Raw genomic sequence first — 21,689 nt, 5'->3', positions numbered from 1 at the left:
TAGTTCGTGTTCTCTCAGTTTGAGGTGCCTGGATTAGGTGTTCCAAGGAGCTGCTGAAAATTCTGTGAGTGGCACTTGCACTTGACCTCTGTTTCTCCAGCAGTAGCTGTGCTCATCAACCAGGGGCACGGCGAAGTATCCCCCGCCGCCCCGGCCCCAACCAAGAGGGGACCCATCAGCAGTGGGGCGCCCAGGTTGCTCGTGAGGAGTGACAGCATATGACTGTGTACAGCCAACTTTGGAACCATCCTGGGCAGGGGTATCATTCGTTCTTCTCCATCTAAAATACTTCTTGCTCAGGAGGCCAGCAAATGTAATGTGTATTTCAATCTGTATGTGCTTACATAACACAGTTACTAGAATGGAACTCGTATTTTTTTTTTAAAAAAAAAGCAATAACAGCATCTAGTAGTACTTCTTATCCTGTAAGTGTTATTAACAGCCATTGGTATAAATCCAGAACAATTTTTAATCTCCAAAGTATAATTTTGTGTGAAGTAGTGTTTAAAATTACCTTATTTTATGCATCTCAAAATCTTTGGAAATGTTATCTCATTTTATATTTCTTGCTGGGTATTTCAAATGGTGAGAATCACATAAAGATAGACTAAACACTTTCCCAGATTCCCAGACATGCCAAGAGGAAGGACACTGGTGTGAGGTTACTGCAGTCTTTCTTGTTATTATCGCAGTGGTGAACAGGCCTTCGGCCTTGGGCTGGCTGATGACTATGAGAAGTTGTTTTGTTTCGTCTTTGACTTTGAACTGTGCTTAGGCTGTGGAGCCTGGCAGACCATGCCTTGATCGCCCGCTGTAACATGGAGGAAGCGGTTCGAAGCGTTGCTTTCAGCCCCGATGGATCTCAGTTGGCCCTGGGCATGAAGGACGGATCTTTCATTGTTCTCCGAGTCAGGCATGTACTGATACTGAAAATGACATTAGAGATATTCTTTTGTTAAAATTAATTCTCCTGGTCAGAATGTATGCCAGGACCTTAGGAAAAATGCATTTACTGTTTTGAATAGGCGCACTGTAGATTCACAACCGCCTGTCTATAGTTACAAAGTCCAAACACTCTGAGCGTCCGAAGTTCTTTGGTAACTTGTTTGGCAGCACTGCCTGACCCAGTGAACTGGATGTGCGATTGTTTACAGTCTGTTAATCTCTTAGTAGGGATAGTCATGTATCATCTGATTTGCTGCAAAAATATTAATGTGTTCAAAAGGGGTTGCTGTCTTAACTCCTACTGGGGATGTTATGTAATAGATTGTATGCAAACCTTTCTAAAATCCAATGAATGATAAACTCCCAAGCTTGTCTGGTCCCAGGGGTTTTAGATAAGAGATTATGGGCTTGTAATAAGCCAAGAAAAGAGGAAGAAAGACGAAAGCAGCCTCCCAACAGCACTAAATTTTTAGAGGTAAACTTAAGTCAAGATTTTTCTACCTATAATCACCAATAAAATGGAACATTTCGTATTTATCAACCTCCTATATTATTTCTACTGGAAAAAAATGATGACCCACCCTTGTAATTATTTGAAAACATTGGTTATTCTTTTGGATTACACATTTTGTGATTACAGAAAGTAAATGTAGCTGTAGATTAGATACTGCATCTCTCACACACAGCAAGTTCTGTGTAGCTCTTGGCATGGTTTATTACACTACATTCTCATCACCAGCCACACAACTTATTACCAAATGGGTGGGCAGCATTTTCTTTCTTTGCTTAGCGATGTGTGAAAAGACAGCTAATTACCAAATTTTCTTTTTGATGGATTTCCCAAGCTAAAAAACAATCCTCCCACACCTATTTTATGGCATTATAGTAAACTATAATGCTATTAGTAAATGATGCAGCAGGTATGAGAAATTATTATGTGGAAGCAAATATTTGGCATTATTTATGCATTCAGTTCATTTTAGAGTTGATGAAGGCATCATTACTAGTTCAGGGGACCTGCTAGTCATAATCTTGTCTTATAGCTATGGGGGAAAAGCCTCAGTGAGCTTTCAAATAAGAGTAGAAATTCTTACCAGAAACTTATCAGAAAGGATATGGAATATTCCAGTGATTCAATGTAGGCATTATTGACCTTTCATAGTGAAAGTTAAATAATTACATAAAAATTCAACATTAAAAAAGTAGTTTTCCTCTTCTGCTTTTTGGACTTGCTCTTTCTACAATAAGCATCAAGCTTAACAGTCACTGGTTTCTTGTTCTTAAAGTATTAGAAAGATAGTTTATTTTTATGTTAACCTTGATATGTTTTACCTTTCTCTGTGACATATTTTTAAAACAATTTTACAAACCCCAAAGTTTAATAAAAAGTTTTAGAGAAAAAGAATACATATAATTGAACATGAAAGCAAAAATGCATTTCATTAAAATTGTTTTGTTTTTTACTTTAGGAGCCCAAAATATTATTTAAAATGTTTAATTTCTCCTACATTGGCCATGAACTAAATAATGTTTTATATCTTTCCATAAAAGTTAATTCTGTAATTCCTGTAGTTTTTCTCTCCCTTTCAAAGTAATTTTTTTCTGTGGCACACAGATTTTAAAACATGACTTGGGGTTCCTATCTCTAGATTTGCTGCTTATCGCTTTGCTTTTCTATTCTTATAGAGATATGACAGAAGTGGTTCATATCAAAGATCGAAAAGAAGTCATTCACGAAATGAAATTTTCTCCAGATGGTTCTTATCTGGCAGTGGGATCCAATGATGGCCCAGTAGATATCTACGCTGTCTCCCAGCGGTATAAGAAAATAGGAGAATGCAACAGGTCTCTCAGTTTCATCACACACATCGACTGGTCTTTGGATAGTAAATACTTGCAAACTAATGACGGTGCCGGAGAACGGCTGTTCTACAAAATGCCATGTAAGTCACAAGGGCAATGAATGTTTGTACAAAGCGCAACTCTGAACCATGGCAGAAAATTTATGAGGATATTCTTAGGACCTCAGGGCAAGGAATGTTTTCTGAAACAAGACCCTCAAACCACAAACTCTCAAAGAACAGATTCATAAATTGGAACACATTAAAAAAAAAAATTATTGCACAGCAAAAGAGACCATGATGGGCATAAATACTTGGAATTGTTATAATGGACAAAGGATATACATGAACAATACAAGTTTGAACTGTACCAGTCTACTTCTGTGCAGATTTTTTTAGTTGTAAATACTACAGTACTACATGGTAGGAGGTTGGTTGAATCTGTGGTTGTGGAACCATGGATGCAGAGGGTCAACTCTAAGTTATACATGGATTTTCGACAGCATGGAGAGTTGGTGGCCCTAGCCCTCAAGTTGTTCGAGGGTCAGCTGTACACCTATAATATATAAAGAATGCCTAAAGATAAGCAAAAGGAAAAAATACTAGGAAAATACTAAAAAAAATACTGAAGATTTGAGGATCACAGTCAACTACTATGATTGCTTTCGTCTCTTTTGTGTCCTTCATAATTGGAAGCCCTTATACGATTATTTGGTGAAATATGCTCATTGGGATTAAAAAACCCACAAATTTTATTTGTAACCCTCACTATAACTTCTGTATGAGATTTATCTTATTCATCTTATTTATATAATACTCATTTAGTAACATTTAATCTGTGATGTTAAAATGTCATAAATAAAAGATAGATTTCTGGGTTTCCCTGGTGGCGCAGTGGTTGGGAGTCCGCCTGCCGATGCAGGGGACACGGGTTCGTGCCCTGGTCCGGGAAGATCCCACATGCCGCGGAGCGGCTGGGCCCGTGAGCCATGGCCGCTGGGCCTGCGCGTCCAGAGCCTGTGCTCCGCAAGGGAGAGGCCACAACAGTGAGAGGCCCGCGTACCGCAAAAAAAAAAAAAAAAGATAGATTTCTGTATTACAATCTTTGATTAATGATTTTTTATAATGTAAAAGGAAAAATTTGATATTTAACATGAATCTTGACCGCAAAGAATTATATTTTAATTTTGTATTGAAAAATCAATTTTACCATAAAACAAGGTGTGACATATCTTCAACATTTTTAATAGTCTCTGCCCTATCAATTCATCAGTATACCTTTACTAGGTACATATTTCTTTGTGTCTACTTTCTCTGCTTGACAGTATTTCGTATATATTTTCATATGTGAAAAAATATGGAACACATTTTTGTCGTTTGCAGAAACAAAGTAACACCCTACTCAGTGATATCAAAGATACCAGTGTTATCTTTGCTGGTACACACAGTGCAGATCCAAATATCGTTGTAGAGGTGGGATTTTTCTCTTGTGAATTACTTCCTTGGACTATATTCTTTAAAGCAGGAACACTGGATCCAAGACTATGTTCAGACTATAAACTCTCCGATTCTGTGGTCTTCATAATGGATTTTTATATAATGCTGTGTTAGAGTCTAGAATTGCCAATTTGACAGTGCACCAGTAATGTACAAGAGCATCTATTCTCATAGGTTCTTTATTTGAAAATATTTGTTATTTTTGAGGGGGAAAGTATGAGGTAATACACTTAATTGTCTTGATTTTGAATTTTTAAATTGTGCATGACTAAGCATTTTTCCAAGCTTTTCCTTATCCATGGGCTTCCTCCTTTTTGTGCTCCCTGGGGACGTCCCTTACCAGCTGCTAGTGAAAACTGGGTATTGTGCCCCACACGTAAGACCATACCTAGAACAATTGTCAGGACTATTTTCCCCAGCTAATTACATTTATTTCATCAAGATTTGGTGGATTTTCATTGTCTAGCACTTTAAAATTTAAATAGAAAATCCATTCAGTTTTTCCACTAATTAATTGAGGCTGACTTCTAAAAAATCACTTCTGTGGTTCCTTGAATTATGAAAAGTAGGAGTTCAGAATAAACTCTTTAAAAACCTGGCAAAATGTTAGTAACTAAATATAATAATATATAATTTAATAATAGTCATTTCATCAATAACACAAAGCATAATATCATCTGTATCTAAATAATTAAGGTCAAGTAAATATCAGTAGTTTAAGACATTAGATTTAGTACCATGATCATTTTCTTTCTCCTATCAGAGTTTTGAGCATGTGCTTCCTTTAAACCCTGCTAGAAAAAAAAAATCACCATTTGGGGAAAGAGATTAGAATTTATAGTTTCCTTGGTTTCTAAACATTTTAAAACAAAGGTTTTAGACCTCTATGAGAAAAATGAATAAAGTAAATTAGGATATGATTTTATTTAAATGTAACATTATATTAAAATTTATTGATTATTTTCAGCTGGGAAGCCTTTAACAAGTAAAGAAGAAATCAAAGGGATTCCCTGGGCCTCCTGGACATGTGTGAACGGCCCAGAAGTGAGTGGGATTTGGCCAAAATACACTGATGTCACTGACATCAACTCAGTGGATGCAAATTACAACAACTCAGTACTGGTGTCTGGAGATGATTTTGGACTGGTTAAATTGTTTAAGTTTCCTTGTCTCAAGAAAGGTAAGGCCAAAAGAAATGTTTCTTTGAATGAAGATTTGATCTAGAATATACATACAGTATAATTAAGGCTTATTTTCTTGATGTCTGTTACTGCAGACTATTCATTTTATCTTTATATTTACTCTAACATTTTTCAATAGAAAGTTTGCTATCTTCTGCTTTTGACATTCTGAAATGTGGTTTTGCAAATTTAAGTCAGCATTTGTTAAGAGAGATGTTACTCAACATTTCGTGATTCATAAACTTCATGTTTTAAACAAGTTGTATTCTATTTTATTTATATATATGTAAATATAATAATTTAAATTACATGTTACATTAAAATATTGTAATTAAAATTCTTTTATGTGTTACACCTAATTGTGCTTATACATAGGAAGCAAAGCAAATCCTTATAGACATTTAAAATAAAATCTGAAAGTGATTGTTGTGGTGATAATACAGTTTGTGGACCCCTTCTGATAGCACTAATTTTGCACACCAGACTTACGTAACTGGTGAAATTTTTTTATTGAAGTATAATTGATATACAATGTTGTGTTAATTTCTGCTGTACAGAAAGTGAATTAGTTATACAAATATATACACTCTTTTTAAAATTCTTTTCCATTATGGTTTATTACAGGATATCAATTATAGTTCCCTGTGCTGTATATTAGGACCTTGTTGTTTATCCGTTCTGTATATTAATAGCTTGCATCTGCTAATCCCAAACTCCCAATCCATTCCTCCCCCAACCCCCTCCCCCTTGGTAACCATAGATCTGTTCTCTGTGTGTGAGTCTGTTTCTGTTTGGTAGATAAGTTCATTTGTGTCATATTTTAGATTCCACATATAAGTGATATCATATGGTATTTGTCTCTTTCTGACTTGCTTCACTTAGTATAATAATCTCTAGTTGCATCCATGTTGCTGCAGATGGCATTATTTCATTCTTTTTTATGGCTGAGTAATATTCCATTGTGTATATGTACCACATCTTCTTTATCCATTCATCTGTCAATGGACATTTAGGTTGCTACCCTGTCTTGTCTATCATGAATAATGCTGCTGTGAACATTGGGGTGCATGTATCTTTTTGAATTGTAGTTTTGTCTGGATATATGCCCAGGAGTGGGATTGCAGGATCATACGGTAACTCTATTTTTAGTTTTTTGAGGAATCTCCATACTGTTTTCCATAGTAGCTGCACCAACAATGCAGCAGGGTTTCCTTTTTTCCACACCATCTCCAGCATTTGTTATTTGTAGATTTTTTAATGATGGCCATTCTGATCCGTGCGAGGTGGTACCTCATTGTAATTTTGATTCGCATTGCTGTAATAATTAGAAATGTTGAGCATCTTTTCATGTGCCTGGTGGCCATCTGTATGTCTTCTTTGGAAAAATGTCTATTTAGATCTTCCGCCCATTTTTTGATTGGGTTGTTTTGTTATTGTTGAGTTGTATAAGCTGTTTGTATATTTTGGAAGTTAAGCCCTGTTGGTTGCATTATTTGTAAATATTTTCTCCTACTCTGTAGGTTCTTTTCATTTTGTTTATGGTTTCCTTTGCTGTGCAAAAGCTTGTAAGTTTGATAAGGTCCCATTTGTTTATTTTTGCTTTTGGGAGACTGATAACTGGTGAAATTTTTGAGAGAGTTTGATTCAAAACAACCGTTTCTGCCCTTGCATTTTATTATTTTGTCTTATTGTTGTTAAAATCTTGTCACTTCAATTTTTCTGGCACTGTCAGGCTTTGTAGAATGTGACTGAATTAATCATGTAATGACCCTGTCCTCTTCTTCCTTCAAAAGTTTAGGCAAAGCCCATACACAGGCTTTTCTGAGACTCCCTGCCTGCACCCTGAAAATCTGATCAGCAGTAGGGATATGCTGTTGCCTGAAAAACCTTTCACTTGAACAATTTTTAGAATAAGCAAGGAAAGGGATTGAAAATGTCATCAGAAAGTCATTTTCAGCTAACTGGCAGTTTTGAAGCAGTGACAATCATGGTAAAAAATTGAACATAAAATGCATAGCAAAACCACCATCACTTCCACTTGACAAAATGACCATCAGATTAAAATGCTTGAGGCACAGCATTACCTCAACATGCCTAATTCAAACTGTTCTCTTTCTCCATAATGGGTCTTTTGAGTAATAGGGCATGTCTTGTTAAATGGAGTAATGTACTTGAAGAAGTTAAGTTAGGCAACCAGAAGGTATCTGGAAATTCAGGAGTCAGAAGAAATATCATGAGGGTCAGAAGCAATACTATTGGTATCAAGTATCAGGACTTGGGAATTCAGTGAGAGTTGGTATTTCCTATGAGTCATTGAGCCTTGTAGGATAGACTTGGGTCTAGAAAATAGCAATGGAGATGGAGATCTTGGATTAGCTTATTAGGATGGGGGAGGCAGGTAGGGAGGTACAGTGAGTAGTGCTGTTTGTCAAAATGAGATACCCTTATATGTAAAACAACCCTGAGGAGGAAGGCAGCCAGGAGACATCTGAGTGAACAAGGAGACACTGACAGCCAGAGCGACAGTATGGTGAGAGCAATAAAACCCACCTCAACAATCTGCATAAGTATCCATGTCCTCATAGCAAACTGACTTGTTCTACTTTTCATGACACATTGTTTATACATCTTGCAATTTGCCTCAGAGTCATTTAGGCTCTTGGAGCCTTTTTGTGCTAAAGCTACTGGTGGAGAAGTTTATAACAGAGTGTTGCTGATGAGAATGGTAACGGTGGAACTTGTCTCCCTAAAACCAAGGTACCAGTGACAAGTATTCCCCCAACTTTTGAACCTGTAAACACCCAAATATTAGCAGGGGCTGATGACTATGAGAAAGTGTGGAGACTGGGTAAACATTATAGTTTTCCATTGTGATTAAATAAAACTCACAAGTTAATTGACACATTTATGATTATGTGTGCATAGTATTCTTTTGCATAATAATTAGACGTAAGTGTTCTGCAGTTAATGAAAATGACTACAATTCATATTATTTTTACATAGCTGAACCAATTTGTTTTCCTCATTTCCTTTTGACAGTTTTCAAATCTTAAAATAATTAGGATCAATACTGATAATTTTCCCTGATGTCATTTAGAGTACATCCTGTTTGACCATCACCCTCCAGACACTGACATGAGGTAAAATCCAAAGCCTTGCTCATTGGCATTTGCCATATCTTAACACCCTTGGCATCTACCCACGCTCCTAGGGGAGGCTCAAGGCCGAGGATCTCCATGTTTCACTTGTGTGCTGCCATTCCATTAATCCTTCACACACACACACACACACACACACACACACACACACACACACACACACACACACACACACAGTCCTTGAACAGCTACCTCCTATGACAAGTGTCCTAGATACTGTAAGACGTGAGTTGCAGAAGCCCTAGACCTTGGAGGGGAAAGTGCTGGCCTTCAGTAGAGCTTGGATGAGCTTGATGGAGGAACAGAAAGGTCAGTGTGTCTAGACCATGATGAACGAGGGGAGAGCTGTGCACTCCAAGGCTGGAACGGCATTAGGGGCCAGGCATGAAGGGCCTTGAAGCAACTGCTAGAAATGTGGGTCTTATTCTAAGTGCAGTGGAAAACTGTTGAGGGTTTTAAATGGAAGACTGACATGAGCAATTTAAGTTTTTAAAATACCACTTTGATATTGTGTGGGATGGAATAGGGAAGGGGAGGCTTCAAGTAGAGAGATTATTGCAAGAGCCCAGGTAAAAGATGATGTGACTTGGACAAAGTTGTCAGGAACAGACCTGAAGAGAGGTGGTTGAGATTAGGAAACAGTGTCAAGGTAGAGCTGAAGGTCTTGCTGATGGATTGGGTGTGGGAGTAGAGGGAAAGAGAGGAATTGAGGAAAACTCCTAAGTTTTAGATTTGAGCAACGGGGTGGATGGTAGCACCATCTATAGAGATGGGAAAATGAGAAAGGAAAAGGTTGTTTGTGTGTGTGTGTGTGTGTGTGTGTGTTTTTATAGTGGTAACAGAGTAGGAGGGGAAGGGGAAACTCCTAGTTTTTCTGTGATAAGTTTGAGGCACCTATTAGACATCCAAGTGGGCATAGCACACAAGCTGTCAGCACTCTTGGGAGACTTCAGGGTTGGAGATGAATGTTTGGCAGCTGAGGGAATATCAACAGTATTTAAAGTCAAGGAGAAAGAATCAATAGAGAGGAGATGAGGGCTGAGCCTTCCTTAGGGTCCAGAGAATAAAGGGGGGCCTTGTAGAGTCACTCAGTGTCCTAAGGAAAACCTTGGAAGAGATGGATGTGGCCTTCATTTTTTCAGTAAATATGTAAGTGCTATTCTAGAGGCTGGAGATATGTCAGTGAATAAAACAAGCACAAGTCCCTGGAGCTCTTGTTCTACTGAGGGGACCTAGTCAATAAACAAGACAATATAAACACATCTGATGGTGAGAAGTGCTGTGATGAAAAATAAAGCAAACAATGGGAGTAAAGAGCACTCAGGTCGGGCAGTGTAGTATTGCTGTTTTAAGTAGGATGGTCAAAGCAGGGCTCACTGATAGTTTCATTTGACTAGAAACCTGAAGGAGATAAGAGAAGCAGCCATTCAGAGATGCAGGGAAAGAGCATTCCAGACTAAGGGAACACAAGTGCAAAAGCCTAGAGGCAGAAGAGGGCCTGGCGTGCAAAAAGGCCAGTGAGCCTAGAGTAGAGCAAGGAGGGAGAGAGAGGAAGAATTATCAGAGAGATAAGGCCTAAATATTGATGACACTAATGCTTTTGCAGGTTCTACTTCCAGCCTCCCAATGGTGTATGAGCTAGCTATTGCTGTAAAACAAATTCCCCTCCCTCCCAAATTTAGCAGCTTAAATCAATAATAATTTATTTTCTCACAGTTTTGGAGGGTCAGGAATTCAGGAGCAGCTTAGCTGGCTGATTCTAGCTCCAGGTCTCTCATGAAGCTGCAGTCATCTGAAGGCTAGACTGAGGCCAAGGATCCACTTCCAAGATGCTCACTCACCTGGCTCTTGGCTGGAGGCCTCAGTTCCTTGCCATGTGAGCCTCTCCATAGGCTGCTTGAGTGTCCTTATCACTTGGTACCTAGAGATCCAAGAAAGAGCAAGGAGCATCTGCACTGCCTTTTATAACCTCCTCTTGGATGTCACATACCTTCATTTTTGGCATACTGTGTTTTGATTTGTATCAAATAATTTGTAGACATATTTTTTCCAGCTTTACTGAGATAAAATTGACAAATAATACTGTGTAAGTTTAAAGTATACAACATGGTGATTTCATATATGTGTATATGTTGTGAAATGATTACTACTTTAAAGTTAGTTAACATATCCATCACCTTAGTTAGTTATCCTGTGTGTGTGTGTGTGTGTGTGTGTGTGTGTGTATAGTGAGAACATTTAAGATCTACTCTCTTGGCAACTTTCAAATATACGGTATTATTAACTACAGTCACCATAGGGTACATTAGATCCCCAGAACTTATTCATCTTATAACTGAAAGTGTATCTTTGACCAGCATCTCCCCATTTCCCCCTAGGTCCCTGATAACTGCAAATCTACCATGTGCTTTTATGAGTTTAACTTTTTTAAAAAATTGTGGACATTTTTTAAACAATTCCAAAGAGATGGGTTAAATCATCTCTGAGGAGGGTCTAAAGGTCAGGGCAGCAAAGAATAGCCCAACAAGATCTATAGAGATATGGGAAGAATATATATTTACTTCATAATTATTGAATTATCATCAGCCAGCATTTACAGTTGACCGGAGTTGCAATCTGTTTGACTTTATTAAATTACCAAAACTGATTTAGGAAACTCTTTGAAATGGGCATGGTTGCTTTTGAGACTCAAGTCCTTCCTTTCCCCTTCTGTGGCAGCATTCCCCCTGTCTTTTTATAATAAAACCTCACCTGGTCAGAACACGCTCTCAGGGAAGGGACATGTGGCAGTCATTTTCGCGTACATATAAATTTAAATCATTACCTCTCCAGTGGGTATTTAAATTTTAAACATGTGATACTTGAAGAGATGGCCTTTTCCCCCATTAAAGAGATTTCACTTAGAGGGGCTGTAATAGGTAGAAGTATTTCTGAAGGAGGGATGGTGTGCTTGTTGGCCCCAGAAATCTCTCACAGTCTTTGGGGTCCTAGGTCTCCACATGAGAAGATGGATCTTGCTTATTTCCATGAGGGCCTTTATGCTTCTATCTACTCACCATACACTGGAGACTTTGCTGCAGTTATTCAACCACAAATAGAAGTTCACATAGCTTTTCTGTTGCATTCACTACCTGGGGATGGTGTTTACTGAGTAAAGCGATCAATTTAAGAGAAAAAAAATTCATTCTCCCAACTCTACATCTACATGACCCCAAACAACAATTATACTCCCCCCGCCCCGCCGCAGAAGTATTTTCCATTTCCCAGTTAAAGGATTGCCTGTTGCATCTTGTATTTAAATAAGAATGTGTAAGATATTCATTCTTTAGCATTTATTTTCAGAATCAGTGAAGCAGTGGGTGTTATTTGGAACAGGTTCAGATGTGTCTTTAGACACAGGGCTTAAATTTTAAGACCCAGTTTTAGCTTAATCCATACTGGAATGATTGAGATAGCTTTTGGAGCCTTTGATTGTTTGTTATTATATATAAGATTGAAATTATATTTTCTAATATACTTAAATCTTTTACTTTTCAACATGAATAGAATGTAATTTTTTAACCAACGGATTCTATTTTTTGCACAACTAATCTTCTCCTCAAAAATATCTTTTCAGGAGCCAAATTTAGAAAGTATGTGGGTCATTCTGCACATGTCACAAACGTCCGCTGGTCTCATGACTTTCAGTGGGTATTAAGCACAGGAGGGGCTGACCACTCGGTTTTCCAGTGGAGATTTATTCCAGAAGGTGTCAGCAATGGCCTGCTGGAAACAGCACCCCAGGGTAAAACCAGTAATAATTTTTCAACATCTATTTATTTTTCAATAAAAATATCAAAGAATGGTCTAACATCTCTTCTGAAGGTAAAGAGTTAAAGCTGTTTTGAAAAATTCGTTCCTACAGTAAATTTAACATTAAAAAAAAAGAACAGAAAAAGCTTTTGAGATATGGGCCACTTGAGTATGGGTCAGTTGGATAATTTCCTTCAAAGGATTTTGCTTATACCAAATGCAAGTTGAAGGTCTAAGGTTTACATGAAGAATTAACTTTTGAGAATAACACGAACAGATACATCTCGGCCTCCTTAGACTATTCTAACAGGTGGCGGGTCTGCTGGGTCAGGTGACAAGGTAACATTTGGAATAGAAGTTGCCTCCTGAACGGCATTCAGAGAACGGTCCACAATCAGGGCCACTGTGTTCCAGTTCAATGGATGTGTATAGTCCTTTAATTTACTGTGATGTTGGCAGGAATGATCATGTAATATGTGAGGAGATGTTCTTATTGGGAGGGGTTCTGCAGCCATTTTGACCATGGCAATTACCAGCATGGGTGGGCATGTTAACAGGCTAATGAGGATCTTTACTGAACTGAGTGGTTGGATTTCTTTCTGTCCCAGCCTTCTCCTTGGGAAAACCTAGCCCCCTGCCCGCCCCCTTTTTTCCCCTTTCAAAGCAAGATTTAAAACACAAAGATCTGTTATCTAATAGAAGTGTGGAAATAGTGGGGGGAGTTATCCTAGTCTGGTAATACTCCTGAAAAGGGGGTTAGAGGTATGGTGAACTTAACGAAAAGATGGAAAAAAAAAGATGTTTTAAGAATCTACAACAAATGAAAACTATGGTGTAGTTATTTTTATTGACCTCAATAGGAGAGAAAAAAATTTTAAAATAAAAGTTTTAGCCATTTAAAGTCTCAGAATTTCTGCTTGTGTCTCACGGGGTGTTTCTGCAGAAGGTGGCTCCGATTCCTATAGTGAAGAATCTGATTCGGATTTATCTGACGTGCCGGAGTTGGATTCTGATATTGAGCAAGAAACTCAAATCAATTATGATCGCCAGGTCAGTAAACAGGGAGCCTCATGACAAATGCCTTTTAACCCCGAATCTTGATCTCATTGAATTTGGACATTGCACTAAAATTGGTTAATGCTTAGGCAGAAGAAAATCAAGAAAAGAATTAGGGAAATTGCCTTCTTATCTTCTTATCTTTAAGTACAGATTTGAAATAAGGCATTTACTGGATCATATCAGTAAAAATTGTTAAGTAGAGGTAGTAGCTAATTTTCAAAACGGAACCCATGACAGTTTGGGTTTTCTGCCTTCCTAGCAGCTAAAACTTTAAAATATTTTTTACAGAAAAACGTGCAAGTAAGTTACAAGATTTTTCATTTTCTTAGCAGATCATTAAAGCATGTGTTTTCTTTATAGAATAGGTATCCCTGGAGGCATGGTAGTTTGCAAATGAGCTGTTGTCCTGATTCCTCTCTTAACTTATGGAGACCGTTATCCATTTAATTAAAGTAAAAGCCCAAATACAATGCACATTATCCTTCCAGTCAGAAATCATCTTTAGTAGAAAAGTTGGACAATTACAACCAAATTTTTTGAAAATAGACACTTAATTTTAGCACTAAATTGTGTGTATTAAAGGGCGTAATCCTTCATTGGAATCTGGACAGGTATCACCTTCTTAATGGTGATAACCCTAGGGATTCTGTTTTCTTCCTAGTCATTTAACAGAGGTATGTGAAGCAGATTCCATACGTGAACATGGAGTGAATAAGATTTCAGACACAGCAACCGTCAGTGTTGCCCCATGGAGACTTACCACATAGGCCTGTGGCAGCTGCCATGTATCAAGTGTCTCTATGGGGCCACATCCTGTGCTTTACATACACCGAATTCAACCCAACAGTAACCCCTGAGAGGCTGAGTACTTTGCCCACATCCACATTGCCTGTAGTGGGTATGGGCTTCTCTCCAAAGTGCACATTGTGCATGCTACTTGGCTTTGCCTCTACATAAGCTCTGAATGTACAACTTTTCAGATGATGACTTTTTTTCCCCAACGCATAATTGTCGCTCACTGATTCAATATTTGAAAAATTAGGTTAGTACAAAAGTAGTCCAACTGATGGTTTAGGTTAACTTCAAGACTAAATCGGTTTGACTGTGTATTGTATTATGCTATAAAACTGCTAAAGATAAAGATTTGAAAGGAAATTATTAATATCATGCAAATATTACACCCTAATATCAAGGGGAAATGGAATTTAAGCAAAATAAACACACAATTTAGGGAAAAAGAAATGCAATTTTTTTAGTTGGGATGTTTCTATTTAATAAAAATAGTGCTAGTAAAAGAATGAAAAGGAATGACTCAATTGAAATTCATGCCTAGGATTTATATATTCTCCCTGACATCTTACTTTCTAAAGCTTTCACCTAGATTATTTAATTCATGTTGTCTATATTTGATTCCTGAGTTGTTCCTGAGCAGGGACTCTGTTCTACAGATGGGACTTTGAGGCCCACAGAGGTTATGAGACTTGTTCAAATAAGCGGTAGAAATGCCAAGACTAGAATTCAGTTCTCTAAAGTAGTTGATGAGCTGATGAAAGCATCATGAATTCAGATGAATAATTATCATTAGATTTTAAAAGCTTAGTTCACTGCATCTGTAATAGACAAGGCAGTAGTGAGATATCTTCTGACTTACGTTTTTTTTAAACGATTTTTGGTCAAATCCTAAATATGAATTTCATTATAATATTTTCATGATTTTTTTGTAATGTAGTTTGATTAAATGAAAACTTTCCTATATGAAGATGAGAAATTATGAATCGTATTTCATTTAAATGTGTTAAATTTATATCTCTTGATTGTAGGGTATAAATACATGATAGACAAAATTTTAGCTACATGATTTTATCTACATTTAAATTATCGAGAATGTTCTCTCAGCCAGCAGCACATTTTAGGTCCTAGGTTAGACCAAGAGCTTTGCTCTGTATCCCAGAGTCTGATCTGAAAGATTCATGAGGTCATGAAAGAAGGATAATTCCAAAGAGTGATCACCATGATTCATGTGGCCCACATTTTACACATTTCTGAATCATCAAGAGATTTCTTGCCTTAGAAGAAATCATAACGAAATATTTAAATTATATTTTATTGATAATTTTATTTAATAATTTCCTTTATTTATCAGAAAAGTAATATATTTTCTGGATATAAATTGATTTAGAAACATAATAGCAAAATTTTTTTTAATTCTTTTAAATCCCAATGACTTAAAAGATATTTCAAGTTAGTTTTGTTCATTAGAAAAAAGTAAAATTCAATATCATGTCTTATGTTCTCAATTTTGTTTGTCTTTTCAAAGAACCAACTCTTAGTTTTGTTAATCTTTTCTATTGTTTTCCTACTCTCTATTTCATGTATTTCTGCGCTAATCTCTGTTACTTCCTTTCTTCTGCTAACTTTGAACTTAGTGTCCAAACTAAGTCCAAACTTTTTTTCTAGTTCCTTGAGGTATAATATTAAGTTCTTTATCTGAGATCTTTCTTTTTCCTTAATGTATATGTTTATTAGCTACAAAATTTCCCCTGAGAAATGCTTTTGCTGTATCCTGTAAGTTCTGGTATGTTGCATTTCCATTTTCATTTGTGTCAAGATTTTTAAAAATTTCCTTTTTGATTTCTTCTTTGATCCATTAGTTGTTGAGGAGTGTGTTGATTTCTGCATATTTGTGACTTTCCCAGCTTTCTTCCTGTTACTTATTTCTAGTTTCATACTATAGTGGTCAGAAAATATACTTGATATAATTTCAGTCTTCTTAAATTTATTGAGCCTTGTTTTGTGGTCTAACATGATCTGTCCTAGAAAATGTTCCTTGTGTGCTTGAGAAGAATGTATGTTCTGCTGCTGATAGATGAAATGTTCTGTATTTGTTAAGATATTTGGTCTGTAGTATTGTTCAAATCTGCTGTTTCATTATTGATTCTCTGTCTGGATGATTAATCCGTTGTTGGGAGTGGGGTTTTACAGTTCCCAACTATTATTGTATTGATATTTATTTCTTCTTTTAGTTGTTAATATATGCTTTGTATATTTAGATGCTCTGATGTCAGGTGCATAAATATTTACCATTGTTATATCTTCTTGACGAGTTGACCCCTTTATCATTATATAATGCCCTTCTTTGTCTCTTGTGACCATTTTTAGCTTCTTATGTTTTCAAAAACTTGAGTTCCTGCAATTAAAGAGAATGTCAAGACATTAATATATTTGAAACCTGAAGAGTCTCTAACTAAATGTTTCTGTTATGCTTGAAGGTTTACAAAGAAGATCTACCTCAGCTAAAGCAACAAAGTAAAGAGAAAAACCATGCAGTGTCCTTCCTCAAACGAGAAAAGGCTCCTGAGGACAGCTTGAAACTCCAGTTCATACATGGGTGGGTGGTCTGTCACCAATCTTATCACCTTGTCGTCCTTCTTCTCAGTGCTACCCCAATTCAGGCTGGCTCTTCTCTCCAGTTTGCACTTACCTGTGGTTAATATTTTAACCACGGCTCTCTGTCCAGTTTTCTCAGTGTTCTATGGCCATCTCAGTGTGTGTATCTAGATTTTTCACACTTCATGTACTTTTGTGTTGCATGTGTTACTACCACTCATTATTATTTCATTTTATTCTCTCCATCTCTGCTTCCTTTATCCCGTAACTCCTGCTCTATTCAGCTGGCTTTCCCAGGACAGTATTTCCTTCAAATGCTTTTGTTCACGTGTACCCCAAATAATTTTGAATTTTGAAAATCATGTACAACCTTTCCACACTTTAAGTTAACATCTAAGCTTTTTCAACCTAAGCTTAAATGGTTGTGAAGAATATATCTTGTGTTTTATGAATACTCACATTATTTATTTAGATGGCTCCAGTGGAACCCAAATGCATAGATATTTGATTCCCATTATCATCAATATCGCAAATACATGAACTCATATTTCTATTCTACTTCTCCTACAGAATTTTACCCTAATATAATATTTTTATGCTTGTAAGTCTTTTATTGATTACCCTGTCATAACTTCAACAAGGAAAAAACGTATCTATATGGTCAATTTAAATTTAATTCTCCGTGACCATAAGTCTCTAACTCTGTGCTGTCTGGTACGATATCTACTTGTAGCCAACGATCACTTGAAATGTGGCTGGTCTGAATGTGCTCTATGTGGAAAATGCACACCAGAGTTTGAAGGCTTAGCATGAAAAAGAAATTTACCTCATTAAAATGTTTTATATTGATTACATGTGGACATGATAATATTTTGGACATAATGGGTTAAATGTTCTTAAGTTTCATCTGTTCCTTTTTTTTTAATGTGACAGTTAGAAAATTTTTCAATTACCTATGTGACTCACATAATAGTTCTGTTGGACAGTGCTACTCTAAGCATTAACAATTTTTTTCTGGATTTAATTATTGTTATAACTATTAGTAATAAATAGCTGGCCAAATCAACATAAATGTAGTAGAAATTCTGATAGTTATTAAACATAAGTAATTTTATTGGAAAATTTCTTTTAATAAGATAGAATTGTTTCAATGAGTTCAGATATATGTGCATATATATTTCTTATTGCTAGAGGGTAACAGTTTAGCATTGAATCTATTCCAATTTTTCACTTTTTAATGTAAGCGCTAAGAAAGCTTATTCATATCTAGCTACTTAAGTAGATGAGAACAGAGGCAGTTTTATCACAGCAATGGTGATCAATTCTTTAAACTCCTCTTTGTCATAGACCAAAAATATGTGGCGTGATTTTGATATATCACACAAAAATGTAGTTTAGTGATCCATCAGCTAAGAATTCAGTTAAATCACTGTTCAAATTTGTTAAAAGCAAAGAATTGGAAGTCACTTGACTTGCAAAAGGATTTCTTACCCAGTTGTTAGAGTTATTCACTTTCAACATCCATCCGCACTTGTACTTGTTTTGGTGTCCCTGGAAGGTTTGACATTCCAGGGTAATATACCATAGTAAGATTCCCGATGGATGAGAGGAATGACTTCCTAAATTGGGAGGAAGGCGATTAGGAAAGGGGAGGTGGGAAAGGAAAGCCAGTACCTCATCACAGGTGTGTTCTCAGACTGGTCAGTTTTAAGAGAAAGCACATATGGTACCTGAGGATCTGGAAATAGATTCTGTTAAAATTATCAGTGTCCATTTGCCTCTTAGAAAGTCATCACATGCCCTCAGAGGTCCTCATACCCCCACTGACGATCACTGTCCTAGGCAACTGTGGAGACACCTGGGTTCTGCTTGTCCATGTCCATATTAACATGTTAACTTTATCTTCTCACAACTTCTGCTCTGTTCATTCACTGTGCGTTCAACGACTGTGCATCTCTTGGACCTGTGCTTCAGCTATAGAGGCTATGATTGTAGAAACAATCTGTTCTACACACAAGCTGGAGAAGTGGTCTATCACATTGCTGCAGTTGCTGTTGTGTACAATAGGCAACAACACTCGCAGAGGCTGTACCTGGGACACGATGATGACATTCTCAGCCTGACCATCCATCCAGTGAAGGACTATGTGGCCACTGGGCAGGTATATATCTCTCCTGTAAGATGGGAGTTTAGCCAAAGAGAGAGAGGATTTAATTTTGAATTCAGCTTACATATGAGAAATTCAAGAAATACTTGGTAGAAATAAACCGAAGGCAGGAAGCTGAAAGTGCAGTGAATGCTGGATCATTTCATGATGGTGGGAGAGTCAACCAATACATTCCAGCACTTTTGGGAAGGCTTTGAGGGATTCTTATTCTCACATGATGATATCTATGAATAGGATTAGGTAAAACTAGAGTATTGTAAATTCCATGAAGTCTTAATGTATTTTCCTCATTACTGTTTACCCAGAACTTAGTATATCCTAGGTACTCAGTAAATGTTTATTGAATGAACCATCTTTTAATACTACTGTAACATCCAGTGTATAGTTATTTTTGTAAAACTTAAAGTCATATGAACTGTGGCTAGTTTATTATACTTTAACCTTCAAAAAACTAAACTTTATATGAACCATTTTGGAATGCCAAACTTCGGATTGAGTCTATAATTGAAATGCTGCTCAAAATAGAGCCCTGTAGTCAATCATTTTGTGTGGAAAAGGAGGGGGATAGAAGTAAACTCAGTAAACAGAGAATCTGTTAAACTCAGATTTATTGTCTTGCTGGTAAAGCAATACTATTGTCAACAGTATTTTCAGTGTTGTGCTCTTTTCTACCAATGTATAGGTTACATTTTTGTTCAGTTTTATCATGGGCTTTTAACTGTAGGTAGTACTTCACCTGATCCTCAACATCTAAGTGGCAAATTCCAAGAAAATTTTTGACCTTATGAAGGTCTTTTGACCTTATGAGACAACAAACTATTTCTGAGACTTGACATACAGGAGGTAAAAGTGTTTGAACAGGGTTTATAGCCTGATGTTCATGAGATCCATGGATGAAACTGAGGGCCTGACGGGAGTCAACCCCCAGAAATGTCCATCTGGGGGGGAGAAGAGTTCGTAGCTCTTATATTTGTAAAAGGATTACAGTCCTCCAAAACGGAAGAGCCATTAATTGAAAAACTGGTTTGCTGCTCCTCCAACGGCAAATTAGACCATCTATTCTGATATTAAGTTTTATAAGTAATTGATCACTACTTTGCCTTTTCACTCTTTCCTGCCCCCTCCCCCTTTATTGTCTTTCTTAGAAACAGAAGATGCTTGATTCATGGGTGTTTAATAGTCTTCCTTTGAAAGAAAAAACAGAGATTGGTTCTTTACATAAACCCCTGAGGAGTTACCACACTCCATACTGTAATTGGGAGGCAGACCAGTATGCCAATAGCCACTCCAGGGGTAACTTAGCCTCCATAGGCCAGTGTAGGAGTTGGCCAGACTCTGCTCAGTTATGTGCATGGCTTTATGTCCCATTTTCCCTTTTAGAGTCATCATACCCAAAAGGGTTTTTTCCCCCTATGCATTATAAGTGAGGAAAACCACTTTAGTATTACAGTTTTCTCTGTTGTTGGGAATTGGTATGATAGAAGCTTGTGTCCCCTTGAGGAGAAGCCACCTTAATGACAGAGAGTTAAGCCATGAAACTTTCATTTCCCAGGGGGAGAAGTAGGGTCAGGCCTTCTTGAGGCGGGTAAATAATTGAGGTGGGTAAAAGAGCTCTGAGGATAGTGCCATGAAAACATACAGCTGAGTGGAATCATGTGTGGAGTTGAGAAGGCAGAAGGGAAGGGTAGAACTAACTGACAGAAACAAAGCACAGTGGACGTTTGAGCTAGTTTTAAATATCCCTTAACTGGGAGCCATGTACCAGGTTAGATTCTGCTGGCACCCACCTTGATGCCAGAACAAGACCCTTAGACCCTGTGCCTCAGTTTCCTCATCTGGAAAACAGTGGAGTTGGACCAGATGGTTTCCCAGGGTCTTCCTACTCTCCAAATGTGTGGGTTTTGATTTCTGAGCAGCACTTGACTCTAAGGAACAAAATCATTCTTATTATAGTTTATAATTAGTTAATAACACTCATCCTGTAATTTAAGGTTGGGAGAGATGCTGCTATTCATGTGTGGGACACACAGACTCTAAAATGTTTGTCACTGTTGAAAGGACAACATCAGAGAGGAGTGTGTGCGCTCGATTTTTCAGGTAAGCACCAGTTTGCCACTGGAGTCATTGACAGATGCTTCCATATTTACTTTGGGTTTGTTTTTTTTTAAAAAAAGATCCTTTTATTTAGTTTAGTCCTGCTTGTAAGGAGGTAAGCCCTTCATCTGTCAGCTACCCAGTCTTAGACTGGAAATCAGATGTGTGAATGTGATCACACCTCCTTTCCTCATCTTCCTCATTTTCTCTCTCCCAACTCATTACCCAGAGCTCACACTGTATTCTGCATTTGCTTGAGAGATGTGAAATCCAGAGCAGCTGTTACCATTGAAAGACTTAGTTGCAAATGTCTGGCAGTGACTCAGAACATCAGTTTCATCTCTCCAAATAAGTGGGAACACAGCACCTGTGATTTAAAATGTAAAGAACTAGAGCGAGGGGTGCAAATTCTCTGCAAAGGTCCACTTTACAACACTGGTGTTTTGGAAATAAAATTTCGTATTGAAAAATTAGAACTGAAGTTTCCATCTCCTTAATTTAAAATTTTAACACTGTGCTGTTAAAAAAAATACTAACTTATAATTTTCTTTAGAATAAAACCATTTCT

General features: G+C 37.1%; 1 protein-coding gene across 2 annotated transcripts in view; it reads left to right on the top strand.

Annotated features, from left to right (window-relative positions):
* The window catches only part of EML6 (EMAP like 6), a 319,300-nt gene that overhangs the window by 184,118 nt on the left and 113,493 nt on the right, over positions 1-21,689 (top strand). For both annotated transcript variants that reach the window (XM_060027575.1, XM_060027574.1), the window contains exons 8-15: positions 776-913; positions 2,632-2,888; positions 5,251-5,463; positions 12,239-12,406; positions 13,358-13,464; positions 16,743-16,861; positions 18,835-19,021; positions 21,019-21,124. In XM_060027575.1, coding sequence (XP_059883558.1) covers positions 776-913; positions 2,632-2,888; positions 5,251-5,463; positions 12,239-12,406; positions 13,358-13,464; positions 16,743-16,861; positions 18,835-19,021; positions 21,019-21,124 — 1,295 coding nt within the window. The remainder of the gene's footprint in view (positions 1-775; positions 914-2,631; positions 2,889-5,250; positions 5,464-12,238; positions 12,407-13,357; positions 13,465-16,742; positions 16,862-18,834; positions 19,022-21,018; positions 21,125-21,689) is intronic.

Source organism: Delphinus delphis, chromosome 12 (genome assembly GCF_949987515.2).
Source record: "Delphinus delphis chromosome 12, mDelDel1.2, whole genome shotgun sequence".
Taxonomy (NCBI): domain Eukaryota; kingdom Metazoa; phylum Chordata; class Mammalia; order Artiodactyla; family Delphinidae; genus Delphinus; species Delphinus delphis.
The sequence above is the reverse complement of the archived record's forward strand: the minus strand, read 5'-3'. Positions and strand labels throughout refer to the sequence as shown.